The sequence below is a fragment of the Pseudophryne corroboree genome, chromosome 5, assembly GCF_028390025.1.
Source record: "Pseudophryne corroboree isolate aPseCor3 chromosome 5, aPseCor3.hap2, whole genome shotgun sequence".
Taxonomy (NCBI): domain Eukaryota; kingdom Metazoa; phylum Chordata; class Amphibia; order Anura; family Myobatrachidae; genus Pseudophryne; species Pseudophryne corroboree.
Window position 1 is genome coordinate 629,300,460 of NC_086448.1, and position 16,240 is coordinate 629,316,699.

The 16,240-nt window shown below is 44.5% G+C and overlaps 1 protein-coding gene across 1 annotated transcript in view; it reads left to right on the forward strand.

Moving 5' to 3' along the window:
* Positions 1–16,240, forward strand: part of GREB1L (GREB1 like retinoic acid receptor coactivator) — a 331,061-nt gene that overhangs the window by 201,746 nt on the left and 113,075 nt on the right. Inside the window, exons 3-6 of the mRNA XM_063923572.1 lie at positions 6,648–6,807; positions 12,607–12,807; positions 14,106–14,282; positions 14,975–15,151. Coding sequence (XP_063779642.1) covers positions 6,651–6,807; positions 12,607–12,807; positions 14,106–14,282; positions 14,975–15,151 — 712 coding nt within the window. The 5' untranslated portion in view covers positions 6,648–6,650. The remainder of the gene's footprint in view (positions 1–6,647; positions 6,808–12,606; positions 12,808–14,105; positions 14,283–14,974; positions 15,152–16,240) is intronic.

Here is a 16,240-nt window from a genome sequence, read left to right on the forward strand (position 1 = left end):
CATTTATACTTCTGACCCTTTATAATGAATACATCATAAAGAACCGGAATTGTAAAGCTATGCAAGATTTCCATGTGTGCAGTGTAAAGCTGGGTACACGCTGGGCCACCTTCCCTAGTTAGCAGTCAGCGCTATATCGTGCATCTGCTGATTATCACAAATGAATAACATGATTGCGTAGCACTAGGTAATGAATCGTGGAACTACACTTACCAGCAAGTTGTATTGCATCTGCTGATTATCACAAATGAATACCATGGTAATGAATAGTTGATTTATTGTTATAAGTAGATTTAAGCAGGTTCTATTGTGAGTTATTTGGGGAATCTATGATGATCTCATCCCCACGCACCATTTGTTTAAGTTTTATTGCCTCAAATGGGCGATGAGCTAGGGGTGGGTCCAATCGATCAATGTGATTACAAACACGTTTGTTGGTCTTGATATTAATGTGTAGTCTAGCTGAATAATGTGCACTACACACTTAGCGATTTCACTGATCGATATGAACGAACTAGTTCATATCGGTCAGTGTGTAGACACCAACGATGAACGATGTGCGGCACCGCGCTCGTTCATCGTTGGTGTAGGGTCGCTTGTGCATGCAGGCCAGTATGGACAATCTCATCCATATTAGCATGCATGCATATGGAGCCGGGTGACGAGGGGGAGTGAAGAAACTCCACTGCCCCCGTCACCTCCCCCCCGCCGCCGGGTCGCCTGTCGGCTGTTGGACAGTTCTGCGGTGGGTCACCTATTGTGTAGGGCCGTTGAGCTTTGGCTGAATCGGACTGGGATGAATGTAATCAAAGGATGAATGTTTCTAAGGATGTTGTCTGTGACTTATACTGGTCGAAAACTGAAATGAAACAACAAACAAATGCAAAAAATATCCTTCAAAAGCCAACACTACTTGGACTGCATCCCAACTACAAATGTATGTTCACTTCTAATATTCTCCAATCCTCACTCACTCAGGAAACTATACAATCACTTTCTGCAAAAAAAACAAAAAAACCCCACCTGTTATGTAATTTTTAATCGGTCCCTACAAATACCTGAAAAACAAATTTTGCACCAAGAAGCATAGTTAATGAAGGAACACTGACTTTCTGTTTTCTAATACTGTGTAATTTTCCACCTTGCATCAGCAAAACATTGCCTTACTGTTAACCTGTAGACATTACCCACATTTTAAATACTTGCAAATCGTATTTATTTCTGCAGTTCAACTGCTCTCTCATTCAGCCACCACTCCTCCTCCTATTCTCATTTTACTACCACTATCTACCCCATCCACAATATATGGCCAGGCTGGCAACATCCCCCATTAATCCTTGTTTTCCTAATCCTTTATTCTGTCCCCTGGTACCACCTCTATTCTTCTCTCCCAGTCTCCTACATCTCATCCTCTCTCCTCTCCTCTGTCTCCCATCCTCCCCTCTGCCTCCGTTCCCCTCCTCTTCTGTTTCCCCATTGCAATCTACTTCTGCCCCCTCACAGGCTCTCTACCCCACTACTCAACCCTGCTCTCTCCCTCCTGCCTGTCACCTCACCTCTCCTCCACCACTATCGTACTACTCTCCCTCCCTACCTCACTCCTGCAGTCTCCCTTCCTAGCCAAGGACCCAGCACCATCATTACACCCTCTATATCCCTTGCTTCCAAATTAATCTTACATCAACGCTCCAGCAACCCTGATAATCTCATTCACATCTCTCCCACAAACTCCTACCCCCTATCCTGTGCCCTCTGGAATGCCAGATCTGTTTGCAACAAAATAGCCCTCAACTCCTGACCTTTTTATTTCCAATTCCCTACACCTCCTGGCCATTACAGAAAACTGGATTACTCCCTATGACACCACTTCTCCTGCTGCTCTCTCTCCTGGGGGCCTCATATTATCTCTCTCTCTCTCTCTCTCTCACACTCACACTCACACTCACACACACACTTACACTCGCTCGCGCACACACACACACACACACACACACACACACACACACACACACACACACACACACACACACCTGGGGGTCGCAATGGTGGTGGTGTTGGGATCTTTTTACCCTCTACATACCAACTTATACCTCCAGAAACATCCCCTACATTCTCTACATTTGAGGCCCATGCTATACGCTTCTACCAACCTACTAATCTTCGAGTTGCTGTCATTTATTGTCCCCCTGGCATTTACTCCAAATTCCTTGACAACTTTGCTTCCTGGCTACCTCACTTCCTCTCTTCTGACATTCCTTCCATTATCCTAGGTGATTTCAACATCCCTATCGATAACCCAACAAAATCACCTGTCTCTAAACTCCTTAACCTCACCTCTTCAATTGGTCTCTCCCATTGGACCACCTCACCCGCCCATGTGAATGGGAGCTCACTGGATATGATTTTCACTCACTGCTAAAATATTTCTGATTTCTCTAATTCCTCTTTTCCCCTATCTGACCACTATTTGCTCTCTTTCAACTTATCTATCTCTGCTTCCCCATCTCTCCCACCTAAGGCTACAATCACTAAGCGTAACATTAAGGCTATTGACACCCCATCCCTATCCTCCCTGTTCGACTCGCTTCTCTCTCCTATTCTCTCTCACACATACCCTGAACAAGCCACATCCCTATACAATGCATCTCTTACTTTTGCTCTTGACTCTTTCGCTCCACCAACCACTATTCACCCTCACAGATCAACACCTCAACCCTGGCACACCAAATGCACCAGATATCTTCAAAAATGCTCACGTACTGCCGAGCGACAGTGAAGGAAATCGCGCTCTAAGGCAGACTTCCTCCATTTCAAATTCATGCTCTTATCCTTCAGTGCTGCCCTTTCCCTCACTAAACAATCATACTTCAAAATTCTTATCTCCACCCAGTCTTCCAACCCCCGCGCTTCTTTGCAACTGTCAACTCCCTCCTTTGCCTGCTACCACCTTCTCTCCCTTTCTCATTGTCTACTCTTGACTTTGCCACTTATTTTACATCCAAGATTGACTCCATATGTCAGGACATCACATCCCACAAGACCAGCAACCTCCCATCCCTTGCCACCCCTCCCCTTCCTTCTCACCAACTCTGACATCTTTCTCCCATGTAACTGGTGAGGAAGTGATGGCCCTCATCCGTTCCTCCCCCACCACCACCTCCCACTTGACCCTACACCCTCCCACTTCCTCTGCTACCTCTCTCCTGATGCCTGTTCCCATCTTGCCCACCTTCTCAATCTCCCTCTCATCAGGCACTGTCCCCTCTACCTTCAAGCATGCACTTGTCTCCCCTATTCTTAAAAAAAACCTACTCTTGATCCAAACACCCTCTCCAACTATCGACCCATCTCTCTCCTCCCTTTTGCTACCAAACTCCTTGAGCGTATTGTCTATAACTGCCTCACTGCCTTTCTTTCCTCCCACTCACTGCTTGACCCATTCCGATCTGGTTTCTGTTCTCTCTCCACTGAAATTGCCCTCACAGAAGTGTCCAATTACCTCCATGCAGCCAAATCTAAGGGCCACTGCTCTCTGCTTATTCTTCTTGACCTCTCTGCTGCATATGACACTGTGGACCATCCTCTCCTTCTGCACATCCTTCACTCTCTTGGTCTGCGTGATACTGCCCTCTCCTGGCTGTCCTCCTACCTCTCTGATCGTTCCTTCTCGGTCTCCTCTCATGACACTACCCCCCCCCCCCCACTTTCACTAACTGTTGGTGTCCCCCAAGGCTCTGTTCTTGGTCCTCTCCTTTTCTCTCTCTGTAAATCCTCTTTAGGTGAACGCATTAGTTCTTTTAACTTCCAATATCACCTCTATGCTAATGACACTGAAATCTACCTTTCCTCCCCTGATCTCTCCCCGGCTCTCCTCACTCGTATCTCCTACCGTATCTCTATCTCTTCCTGGATTTCCCAGCGCTTTCTTAAACTCAACATGTCCAAGACTGAGCTGATCATCTTCCCACCCTCCCGCACATCCTCACCTCCCACAATCTCATTATCCATTGATGGCACAACTATCTCCTCTAGCCCCCAAGTACGCGGTCTTGTGTAATCCTCGACTCCTCCCTCTCTTTCAAACCACACATTCAGCACCTCTCACAAACTTGTAATTTTCGTCTCAAAAACATTTCCAGGATCAGACCTTTTCTCACCCAGGATGCCACCAAGACCATTATCCACTCACTGATTATTTCCAGACTGGATTACTGTAATCTCCTCCTAACTGGCCTCCCTGACAATTGCCTCTCTCCACTCCAATCTATCCTCAATGCCGCAGCCCGGCTCATCTTCCTCACCAAACGCACTATGTCCACCTCCCCTCTCCTACAAGCCCTTCACTGGCTCCCCTTCCCTTTCAGAATCCAATTCAAACTTCTCACAAAGCACTCAACCACTCCTCTCCCATTTACATCACTAACCTTATCTCCCTTTACTCTCCCACCTGTCCTCTTCGCTCTGCTAATGCACGCAGACTCTCCTGTCTTCTGTTTACTTCCTGCCACTCCTACCTCCAACATTTTTCACATGCTGCTCCCTTACTCTAGAATTCTCTACCTTTCCCCCTCAGACTCTCCACCTCTCTACAGAAATTCAAACGTGCTCTCAAGACCCACTTCTTTACCAAACCCAGCCAAAACTCATCCTAACCCTCTGTCCCACACTCTGTCTACCCCATCTGTGTCACGCATGTCTGTCTGCCCCTCCCCTTTAGAATGTAAGCTCTCACGAGTAGGGCCATCTTCCCTCATGCGATTATCCTTTTCTTACTTTAATAATCCTCAACTGCCCAAATCCTGCAGATCTCTGTTACCTTGATACTTATCTCAGTGTCGTCTACTGAAGTAGTTATGCTTAGCTACTGTCTTCTACTGTAAGTCCCTGTTTTCCTGTTTTGATTATGTGCATATGTACTCTGTATCTGGGCGCTGCCGAACCCTTGTGGCGTCATATAAATAATGGATAATAATAATAAATAGGGGAGATCACACTGAATGATATTGTTCAGTGACGTCATCCCCGGCACTTGCCGAACATGCAGCTCAACAACATAGTTAACATTGAGCTGCATGTTCAGTAGAACATGGATGAATGAGAATGACCCGCAGGTGCGCACATCGTTCTTCATTTATCCACACACACACTGGATGATATGAATAATAGATCTTGCAAAAAAGATTATCGTTCACATCACCCTGTGCTCTTGCCCAGTGTGTACAGTGGGGCTTAACTCTTTATATGTTCACTAAAGTCACTAGGTTGACCGGACAATTGCAACAATTTTGGCCTCAAATTTAAAACACAAGTCTGTCTGTCTATCCTTTTCTTTTTTCCTTTCTTCCCTTTTTTTTCCCTTTTTTTTCTTTTTATTCTTTTATTTTCTTCTCTCTCTCTCTCTCTCTCTCTCTCTCTCTCTCTCTCTCTCTCTCTTTCTTGAAGTACTAATGTTGCATTATTTTGTTTTTACATTTCCTTGCTGCATTTGTATCAATGTTTTAGTTTATCATCCCCTGATCTATTTATTGAATTTTCAAATGAAACAAAATTACAGAATTGATAGCATTAGTATAATGTAGTCTCGCTTCAATAACATGTAACCTAAATCTTATTCCAGGGTCTATTGGCTCAGCAAGTTATGAGTTGCCAAACTGGTCAGTAAGCAGTTAATCGCCTGTATAATTTCCATATAGTGGGTGTTAAATCAAAATAAGAGTGATGGATGTTTCCACTAGACACTGTGATGCAGTGCATTTACTATTTCCTATATATATATAATGTGTAACAAGAAAAAAACACAATCTAGTCTTAATTTGGTCACTGCTGGAGCTTATAGAAAATCTTTAAGAATTCACGCAGTTTATGTAAATGAGGCTTGGGTCTGAAAACAGCTGTTCAACAAATAGATTTAAACACTTCTGTGACATGTCCCCCGTGGTGATCTCCATTGTATGACACGTGCCTCCCCCGCACCTTCCAAATCCCTGTTTGTCATGTTTAGCTCTAATTTATTGTCATGCCTTGTGTTACTTATTATTGTGACATGTCCCATGGCTTCTTTATACTGACCACCTGCCCTGTATTAAGGAGCACAAAGTCCCTTCCCCCGCCTACATTTGACAGATGGGACTCAATAAGGCAAGCAAAGGAATATTGTAACCTTCTATACTAACTAAACATAGCAAAGAAGATGCATACAAGGCCCAAAGAGCTTTAAAAGGAGACGTTCTGATACCGTGGATTAGCTTTTACCCTCTTAGGATAGTATTTATCATGTTGCAGGGTGCTTTCAGCACCAGCAGTTTTATGTTATAATAGGCCTATTACGTACACATGATGGGGCAGCTGTTTTGTTGATGAATCCATTTCTATCAATTCACTGAGAGCCTGTGAGACTTGGTGCCATGGCCACACACCGTTTGTGTGCGCCACACTTCATTAGCTTTTTCTGGACATTTAATAGCTCCTCTAACTATACATTATGATCTCTCAGATGTTTGTCTTCATAAGTACCATCAAAATGTCTTCGCATCTGTTTGAAGATAAAGGAGACTTTCAGCTAAGCTAAGTGCTATGTTTGGTGCCCTCCTTAATTCTGCCATTTCCCCCCCCAATTATTTAATGTAATATTTTTTTGTGTTTTGCAGGTCATGGGTAACTCATATGCAGGACAGCTGAAATCTGCTCGGTTTGAGGAAGCTCTTCACAATTCTATAGAAGCCTCCCTAAGGTGTAACAGTGTGGTGCCACGCCCAGTGTTCTCCCAGTTGTATCTTACTGCTGACAACCCTACGTTCTCTCCAGAAGGTGATTGTTCTATGGAAGGGTGTAAACCTGTCTCTTGCTGCAGACCTAGGGGATTTATATCGGGCAGGACTTCTGGTTATAACCAGAATTATTAATTCCCCCCCACCCCCTCTCCTTGAAAATGTTGACTACAGGGAGCAGCACTTGTGTGTCTTTTTAATACCAGTGAAATGACACGGCAGGTTGTCCATTCACTTCTTGCTGTATACATTCAAACATACTACGGCCTATGATTCCCTGGAGAAATCACTGTATTGGGGGAATTGCAGTAGTTCCAAACAACAAAATCAACAGCATGGTTTATACTGAAGATACAGATATAATACAGTGTATATACACACTACCGGGTATACTATATACCCGCTAGGGTGGGAGCAGTGGCGCTGGAAAAGGAGTGGGGTACATCCCCACTGGGTTCTCTATTACGGGCCGGCAGAGCCGGCCATAGGCAAACTAGGCAATTGCCTAGGGCATTTGATATGCCTAGGGGCATCGGCAGCTTCTGCTGATTAAAATGATATGTGGCATGCCTATATTCTGTGTGTAGCATTTCATATGCAGATACAGCCACATTCTCACACAGTATATAGGCATGCTGCATATCATTTTAATCAGCAGAAGCTGCTTGTGCATCCTAGCCACATAGCAATGCAAATAAGATGCATTTTCATAAAAAAAGGTGCCTGAGGTTAGCAATGAGGTAAGATTTATGAGGACACATCTGTATCCAAGCAGAGGCAGAGGTCACAGTGTTAGTGGCAGTGTGAGTGCTGTGTGCATGTGAGTGGGTTGGTTGTGCAGTAGTGTTCAGAATATGTGTAAGGAGCATTATGTGTGTCATGTAAAAATGCATGAATAATGTGCAACATATGTGTAAGGGGCACTATGTGTGTCATTATGTGTAAGGGCATTAATAGTATGCGGCATATGTGTAACAGGGTACTACTGTATGTGTGTCATTATGTGTATAGGGCACTAATAATGTGCAGCAAATGTGTAAGGGGCACTATGTGTGTCATTATGTGCATAGGGCACTAATAATGTGCAGCAAATGTGTATGGGGCACTATGTGTCATTATGTGTATAAGGCCATTAATAATGTGCGGCATATGTGTAAGGGACATTATGTGTAAAAGGGCATTAATAAAGGTTGTCATAATGTGTAAGGCGCATTATGTTTATAAGGCCATTAATAATGTGTCTCATATGTGTAAGGGGCATTACTGTGTGGAATTATGTGTATAAATGCATTACTAATGTGTGGCATTATGTGTATAAGGTGCTCTACTATGTGGCGTTGCGTATAGAAAGGGCACTACTGTGTTGTCTAATGTGAATAAAGAGCAATAGGGTGTGGTGTAATGTGAATAAGGAGCAATTCAGTGTGATGTAATGTGAATAAGGGGCTCTACTGTGAGGAGTAACGTTTATAAGGTCAAGTGATACTACTGTGGGATGTAATATGAATTATGGACACTATCGCATGATCAAATGTGAATAAAGTTGCAGTACTGTGTGGCATAATTGGAATTGGGGTTACTATTGTGGGCCCATGCCCCTTGGCAGCAAAAACACACCCCTTCTTGGGCTGTGCGCAAAATGTGCGAACTGTTCCTATTTAAAATATAGGGGGTACAAACCCCAAAATAAGGACTGCTATGGGTGAGGGGTGATGGTGCTGGGAAAGAGGTACAAGGTCAGAGGCGGAACCAGGGTGATGCTAGGGGGCACTAGCCAAAATCTTGCCTAGGGCATCATATTGGTTAGGGCCGGCTCTGCCCGCCAGAGTCACTAATGGGGACGTGCCCAGCACTTAAGAAGGTACTGGGCTTCCCCAAAGCTCTTCCTTTAATGTGACTAGATGCCATGCACAACGGGCAGGCTGTTTTAGCAGGGCGCCAGTAAAAGAGCAGGGCATCGCACAGTGGCGGAACTAGCCCACCGCAGTGAAGGGGCCCACAGCCGCCGACAATACAATGAGTGACCCTGACTCATTATGTGCCGCTGCGCTGCCTGCCGGCAGTACAGTAGAATCACTGCTGATGCCTGCCCTGAAACATGTGATTGACAGCAATCTGACTGGAGGGGGAGGAAGGGCCGCTCTCTCCCTTCTCCTCCCCTTCTCGTCTTGTCTTCTCTCTGCTCCTCCCCACACAGTGAATTTAACGCTGCTTTCATTAATGACAGCCTCCATGCCCGGCCGAGATGGAGGAGGGGCCAGTCTCTCCCTTCTCCACCCCTCAGACTCAGTAACACTGTCTGACAGGCTGCTGTGCTGGGTCCCAACATCATGATTTAGTGAAAAGCCCTGTCATGAAAACCAGAGGAGAGGAGCCTCAGTTGCCTCAGATGACCTGAAAGGCGGGCATGCCATTCGAGTCTCCTTCGTCACTCGTGGGTCCTATGCTTTGCGGCTGCTGCGTCAGCATCTATGCATGCACAAGGATCGTGGAGTGGGTAAAAGGTTAGTCCTTCACTCACAACATACTCCTAATCTCTGTCTGTCTGTGTGTGTGTGTCTCTCTCTCTCTCTCTCTCTCTCTCTACCCCCTCCTTTCTTTCTTTCTCCCTCCATCACCTCATTTTCTCCCACTCTCTCCCTTCTCTCTCTCTCCCCCTTTCTCTCCCCCTTTCTCTCTCCCTCTCTCTTCCTCCCCACACATTTCTCTCTCTCTCTCTCTCTCTCTCTCTCTCTCTCTCTCTCAGCATTCTTTCCTCAGCTCTCATGTTAAACCCCCTTGTTTTTTTTTGCTTGTTTCCCCTACTGATACTTTCCCTTCATGTCCCAGTGAACCCTTTCAACCCAATTTACCACTTTTACTCCTTCCTACTGAGATGTCACATGACCTTGCTGCCACCCTTCACCCTCTTCCCATCACCCGCTCTCTATCACCTCTGCCTCTCCTTGTAACCGACTACTTGTCATCCTCTCACCATCACTCACTGCCTCTCCCTTCCCCCCACCCTTTCTCCCACTTTCCCTCACCCACTGCCTCTCCCTTTCTCCCACTGTCACCCTCTGTCTCTCCCTGTTACCCTCTCCCTGTCACTCCCTGCTTCTCCCTGTTTACCCTCTGCCTGTCACCCTCCCCTCTCCCCATCATCCATTGCCTCTCCCCGTTACCCACTGCCTCTCCCTTTCATCCACTTTCCGTCACCCTCTACCTTTCTCCCGTTGCTTCTCCTTGTCACCCTCTTCCCATCTCGCATGTCAGCCTCTTCCCATCACCCTTACCATCTCCCCTTCACCCTCTGTTACCCACTGCTTCTCCCTGTCATCTTCTACTTGTCACGCTCTCCCCATCACCTTTACCCTTTTCCTCCTACCCTCTCTCCTTCACTCAATGCCTCTCCCTGTCACCCCCTGCTTGTCACCCTCTCTCTCTCTCTCCCCGTCACCCATTGCTGTGTAGCATGCAGTGTATCCGGTAAGTATTCACAGCGCTTCACTTTTTCTACATTTGGTTATGTTACAGCCTTATTCCAAACTGAAATAAATTAATTTTTTCCCTCAAAATTTGACACACCATACCCCATAATGATAATATGAAAAAAGTTCTTTTTTTTTTTTTTTAGGTATTTGCAAATTTATTACAAATTAAAAAGCTACATAAATATTCACAGCCTTTACCATGAAGCTCAAAATTGAGCTCTGGTGCATCATGTTTCCACTGATCATCCTTGAGATGTTCCTACAGCTTAATTGGAGTCCACCTGTGGTAAATTCAGTTGATTGGACATGATTTGGAAAGGCACACACCCGTCTATATAAGGTACCACACTTGATAGTGCATGTTCTGAACACAAACCAAGCAGGAAGTCAAAGGAATTGTCTGTAGACCTCCAAGACAGGATTGTCTGGAGGTCTACAAATCTGGGGAAGAGTACAGAAAAATATCTGCTGCTTTGAAGGTCCCAATGAGCACAGTGGCCTTCATCATCCGTAAATGGAAGACGCTCAGAATCACCAGGACTCTTCCTAGAGCTGGCCGGCCGTCTAAACTGAGCGATTGGGGGAGAAGGTCCCTAGTCAGGGATGTGACCAAGAACCCCATGGACACTCTGTCAGAGAATACAGCATTCAACTGTGGAGAGAGGAGAATCTTCCAGAAGGACAACCATCCCTGCAGCATTCCACCAATCAGGCCTCTATGGCAGAGTGGCCAGACAGAAGCCACTCCTTATTAAAAAGGACATGGCAGCCTTCCTGGAGTTACCAAAATGTGCCTGAAGGACTCTCAGACCATGAGAAACAAAATTCTGTGGTCTGATTAGACAAACATTGAACTCTTTGGCGTGAATGCCAGGCATCATGTTTGGCGGAAACCAGGCACCGCTGATCACCAAGCCAATACTATCCCTACAGTGAAGCATGGTGATGGCAGCATCATACTGTAGGGATGTTGTTCAGCGGCAGAAACTGGGAGACTAGTTAGGATAGAGGGAAAGATGCAATGTACAGAGACATCCTGGATGAAAACCTGCTTCAGAGCGCGCTAGACATCAGACTGGGACACGCTGCATCTTTCAGCAGGACAACGACCCTAAGCACACAGCCAAGATATGAATGGAGTGGCTTCAGGACAACTCTGTGAATGTCCTTGAGTGGCCCAGCCAGAGCCCAGACTTGAATCTGATTGAACGTCTCTGGAGAGATCTGAAAATGGCTGTGCACCAACGCTTCCCATCCAACCTGATGGAGCTTGAGAGGTGCTGCAAAGAGGAATGGGCGAAACTGCCCAAAGATAGGTGTGCCAAGCTTGTGGTATCATAGTCAATATAACTTGATGCTGTAATTGCTGCATCAACATAGTATTGAGCAAAGGCTGTGAATAATTATGTACATGTGATTTCTTAGTTTTTTTTATTTTTAATACATTTGCAAAAATCTCAAAAACACTTTTTCACGTTGTCATTATGGGGTGTGTAGAATTTTGAGGTGAAAAAATTAATTTATTTCAGGTTGGAATAAGGCTGTAACAACAAGATGTGGGAAAAGTGAAGCACTGTGAATACTTTCCGGATGCACTGTATTGTGACCTTGGGAGCGGAAGAGGGGGCCTAAAGCATATTTTTGCACCTAGGCCCACTATTCACAGGTTGCGCCACTGGCACGGAACCCTACTAAAACGACATAGTGTGACACATACACACAACACCAATAGAGCGGGAATAGAACTTGTGGCGAATGCAGCAAGTCATCAAGCCCGCAAGGGGCTTTGTTGCGCTTGCCCTCCTGCCGACATTCTGGCATCTGGGTTCCCAGCATTGGTATGCTGACCACCGGGATCCCGGCCACCGGTCACCCATATCCAACCCGTATCAGTCACATGCCACATTTTAGGACATGCCTGTATTGGCGTGAATCTTAAATCAGAAGCTGTATTTTTATGTTACCTATATCTTCTTAAAATAGGCTTCAGCAAGTTATCCTTACGTATTGCAAACTGTTAAGATTATGCTCATAACCGAAACATCCACTAGTGATTTAGGTTTCCTGACTCATGTTATGTTTTATTTGTTTTGTCAATCAGAAGATGTGAAGGGGCACAATGGATGGAATAGCTTGCGAGCTGCAGGCTGTGTGGGCGTTCCAGCGAGCCTGTCCGTATTTTTAAAGCGGCACTCATTTCCAAGGCAAAACCAGGTTTGTTTGCTGCTTTAAAAATACGTACAAACTCGCAGAAATTCCCGCACAGCCTGCAGCTCCTAGACAAGTACATAAGTCCCTTAATCTAGTTCTGATCATACACCTAGAAGAAACTTGTGTAATGATGGTGTATATTTCTTGTTGATTAGGTGTAGATGTAAAGCCCAAAGTGGAGGAACTAGAGAAGGACTTTGCCCAGAGGTACACTCAGAATGGCAGCCTGGATTTCTCCAACAGTCAGATGGTGTGTGAAATAGATGAGGAGGATGAAGATGACCTGTCCGATTCAAATAGTCCTCCTTTGCCATATGCCCAGAAACCAGCGCCCGAAGGCTCTTGTACTGTAGATGGTAAGGGCCTAATGGTCTTTTTTAAAATGTTATTCCAAACTGGGTTCTATTGAAAACCGTGATGGGCAGCCAGGCAACCTGATATGCTTCAAGGGCTGCAAGTGCATCCCTTTAACCACCAAGAGGGCCACATATCACCATTTGTCTCAGGAAAAGCTAAAATTATATATAATATATATTTTGTAAATGCAATGGACGCGTGGACAAACTTGTGATTTGAAGGGCCATTTTATTTTTCCGTTTATTTTTGCAAGTTCTGTATGATCTGATTATTTGACTTTTGAGAGGAAACAAATGGCCAAGTATTAGGATGATCAGATCATTGAAATACAGCTACGTAATTTGTTTTCTAATGAATAGAATTGTTTTCTAAAGTGGGCCATTTGGGTGCATGTGAAACCGACCCCCCAACCTCCTTATTTAATTAAACTAACGTGGAAAAAAGTGAATTTCCTGTTACAATGCATTTTTTGTGTGTGCTAGGTTTCCTATTAATATTATAACCAATCAACAGTAGGCTCTACATTGTGTTCATTCTTAAATGTACGTTCATGATGTTCGTTCTAATGCTTTATGTAATACTTGGACCCCCTAAGAATAATTGGTTATGGATCAGTGGGTCAACATGGGAAAAAGGTCGACACAGTGAAAAGGTCGACACGTGAAGGTTTTTCTTTTTATGTTTTTGGTGTTGATTTTCTGTAACATGACCAAGAACCCCAATCAGTACACTGCGTTCCCTTACATGGCTTGCTTGGCACAGGTTACTATTCTTAATCGTTGTCCACGTGGATGATAAAGTACAGGTATAGCAAAATTTAAAATTAAAAAAAATTGTAAAAACTCACGTTGACCTTTTTCATGTTTTGACCTGTCCTATGTTGACCTTTTCACTGTGTTGATTCTTTTACCATGTGACCTTGCCCATGTCAACCAATAGTGGTCAACTTATTGACTATTGACATAAGTAAGGTCGACCAACCATCCAGATAACGTAATAATTCACCACCTACTGTAACGTATGCATAGTGTAAAAGAAGAAAGAAGTCACTACTGAGTTACATTCGCCGATTCCCTTAGCGTCCTCTTTTATCCTTCATTCCCAGCAGGGGGTGCATTGTCACCCATATGCAATCTGTCCATTCTATTCTGCATGTTGAAATGATACTTCTCAATTTCACATTGTTTTTGGAGTACTCTGTGCTTTATGGTCTCCCATCACACAACCTTTGGTTTCTTTTCTCCAATTCAAAACATAATGGAATATACCGGTAATACTGTTGTATCACTTCTCTCAGGCTTCTGCCAAGCAGGAAAGGATTTGCGTCTAGTTTCACTCAGCAAAGAGCAGATTGACGTTCCTTCAGGGTTCCTTTTGGTTGGAGCGAAGACTCAGAGTATCCCAGAGCACATTCTTGTCTGTTCAGTGGATAAAAGGTTTCTTCCTGATGATGATGGGAAAAATGCACTTTTAGGTAAAATGTGTTCAATCCTAGCATCGTAGTTCTACACACACACAGGTTTATTGTGCACAAGTAAAATCCTGCTTTATTATGTCAGTTTAGTTATTATTTACCTGTTTATTAAATATCTTTGCCTCTCTGTCTGTCTGGTGCATGTCTTCTGTATCTCTCTGTCTGGCGCCTCCCTTGTTTCCCCTCTGACTGGTGCATCCCTTTTGTGGCTGGGAAATGCCTTCTCTGGCTGGTAAGGGGGTGCTTTCTCGCGCTCTCCTTTCTCTTCCTCTATCGCTCTCTCCTTTTTCTTTTACCTGCGCGCTCTCTCTCTCTCTCTCTCCCCTTTCTTTCACTTTTCACCTTTTCATTTCCCATCTTTCCTTTTTTTTTTTTTTTAAATCTCTCTTCCCTCCTTTTCATTTCTCGACTTTCACACACTCCTATTTCTTTCACGCGCTCTTTTTTTTGTTCTCCTTTAGTGCACTCTCTTTTTTTCTCTTTCACATGTTCACTCCTTTCTCTTTTTCATGTTCTCTCTCCTTTGGTGCGCATCCTCTCTCTCCTTTCTCTTTCGTGCACTTTCCCTCTCTTCTCTCGCTCCCTCATCTCTCCTTTCTCTTTCATGCACATTCTCTCCTTACTGTCTGACATGCGCCTCTCTGTTTCTATGTATTTATATTTTGCATTATTAATCTAAATTCTTTTTTAAGGTTTCTCTGGAAATTGTGTTGGCTGTGGAGAGCGGGGGTTCAGGTATTTCACAGAGTTTTCAAATCATATAAATCTGAAACTTACAACTCAACCAAAGAAGCAGAAGCACTTAAAGTATTACCTAGTGAGGAACTCCCAGGGGTTACTTTGCAAAGGTTCAGTTATCTGCTGGAAAGGTAAGTCACTTGGTCTGAATAACAGTAATGGTCATTTTCTGTTTTCAAAGTTAAGCCTTTCCTGAAAATGCAGTTAGTCACCAAGATCCAATTTATTTGCCTGCTGTTCGCCGCTCAATGTGTCTTAGGCGGGTTCCCTGATTCCTACCATGGTAATGGCAGCAGTAAAAGTGCAAAATTCTTCTTGCACCCTCTACCAGGCTGTTGCTAATTGCCAGCATGCTGCCAGTTTGGTTAAGATTTCCTCTGTGATTGCAAGGAGAGCATCACAGGACTATAGCAGACATTTGTGACTTGCTGTATCTGCCATGATCCGCCCCCCAGCAAGCAATATTTTGGATTGACGTTTAAGTCATGGAATGCTACCCAAAGCTGTTTTTGACGAGTTTGGTATAGGTGACCGGCGCTTGGGATCCCGCCGGTCACCATAAGGATGCCGAGATCCTGGGGACTAGAATGCTCTTGGGGGGGCGGGTGCAATAAAGCCCCTTGTGGGCACGGTGGCGTGCTGCGCTCGCCACAGGTTCTATTTCCACTCTATGGGTGTAGTGGACAACCACGAGTGGAAATAGTCCCTGTTAGTCGGCATGCCGACTGTCGGGATTTTGAGGCAGCGGGATGTAGGCGTCGGTATTGTGACTGGCGCTCTCCTGACCGCCAGTCACATAACTACATCCCGTTTTTGACATTTAATTGGAATTAGAATATTAAAAGTTGTATATTCTGTTATTGTAAACAAGTGAACCACTCGTATTATTAACCAACTATTTTGGTCACTGTATCCTTCAGTTAGTCTCGGAATCAATGGAGCTGCACTGTCTGACATTGGTCATTCACCCACGGGTTATTCCCCACTAATTGCATTGCTCTGCCGCGGAAATTAGCCAAATTGAATATCCCACACTTTTGCAGATATTTTCTTCTTTGTGTTTGTCCTTTTAATATGCTTTTCTGTATTTGAAAATAATGAATAATAGGAGCAGAATTTAAACTATACTCCCCAATAAAAGTTTCTGTAACTCCTTTTTCATTCTTACTACTTAGTTTTATTTTCAGTTACATGGCTTCTGCTTTACGTAATTGTGGTGC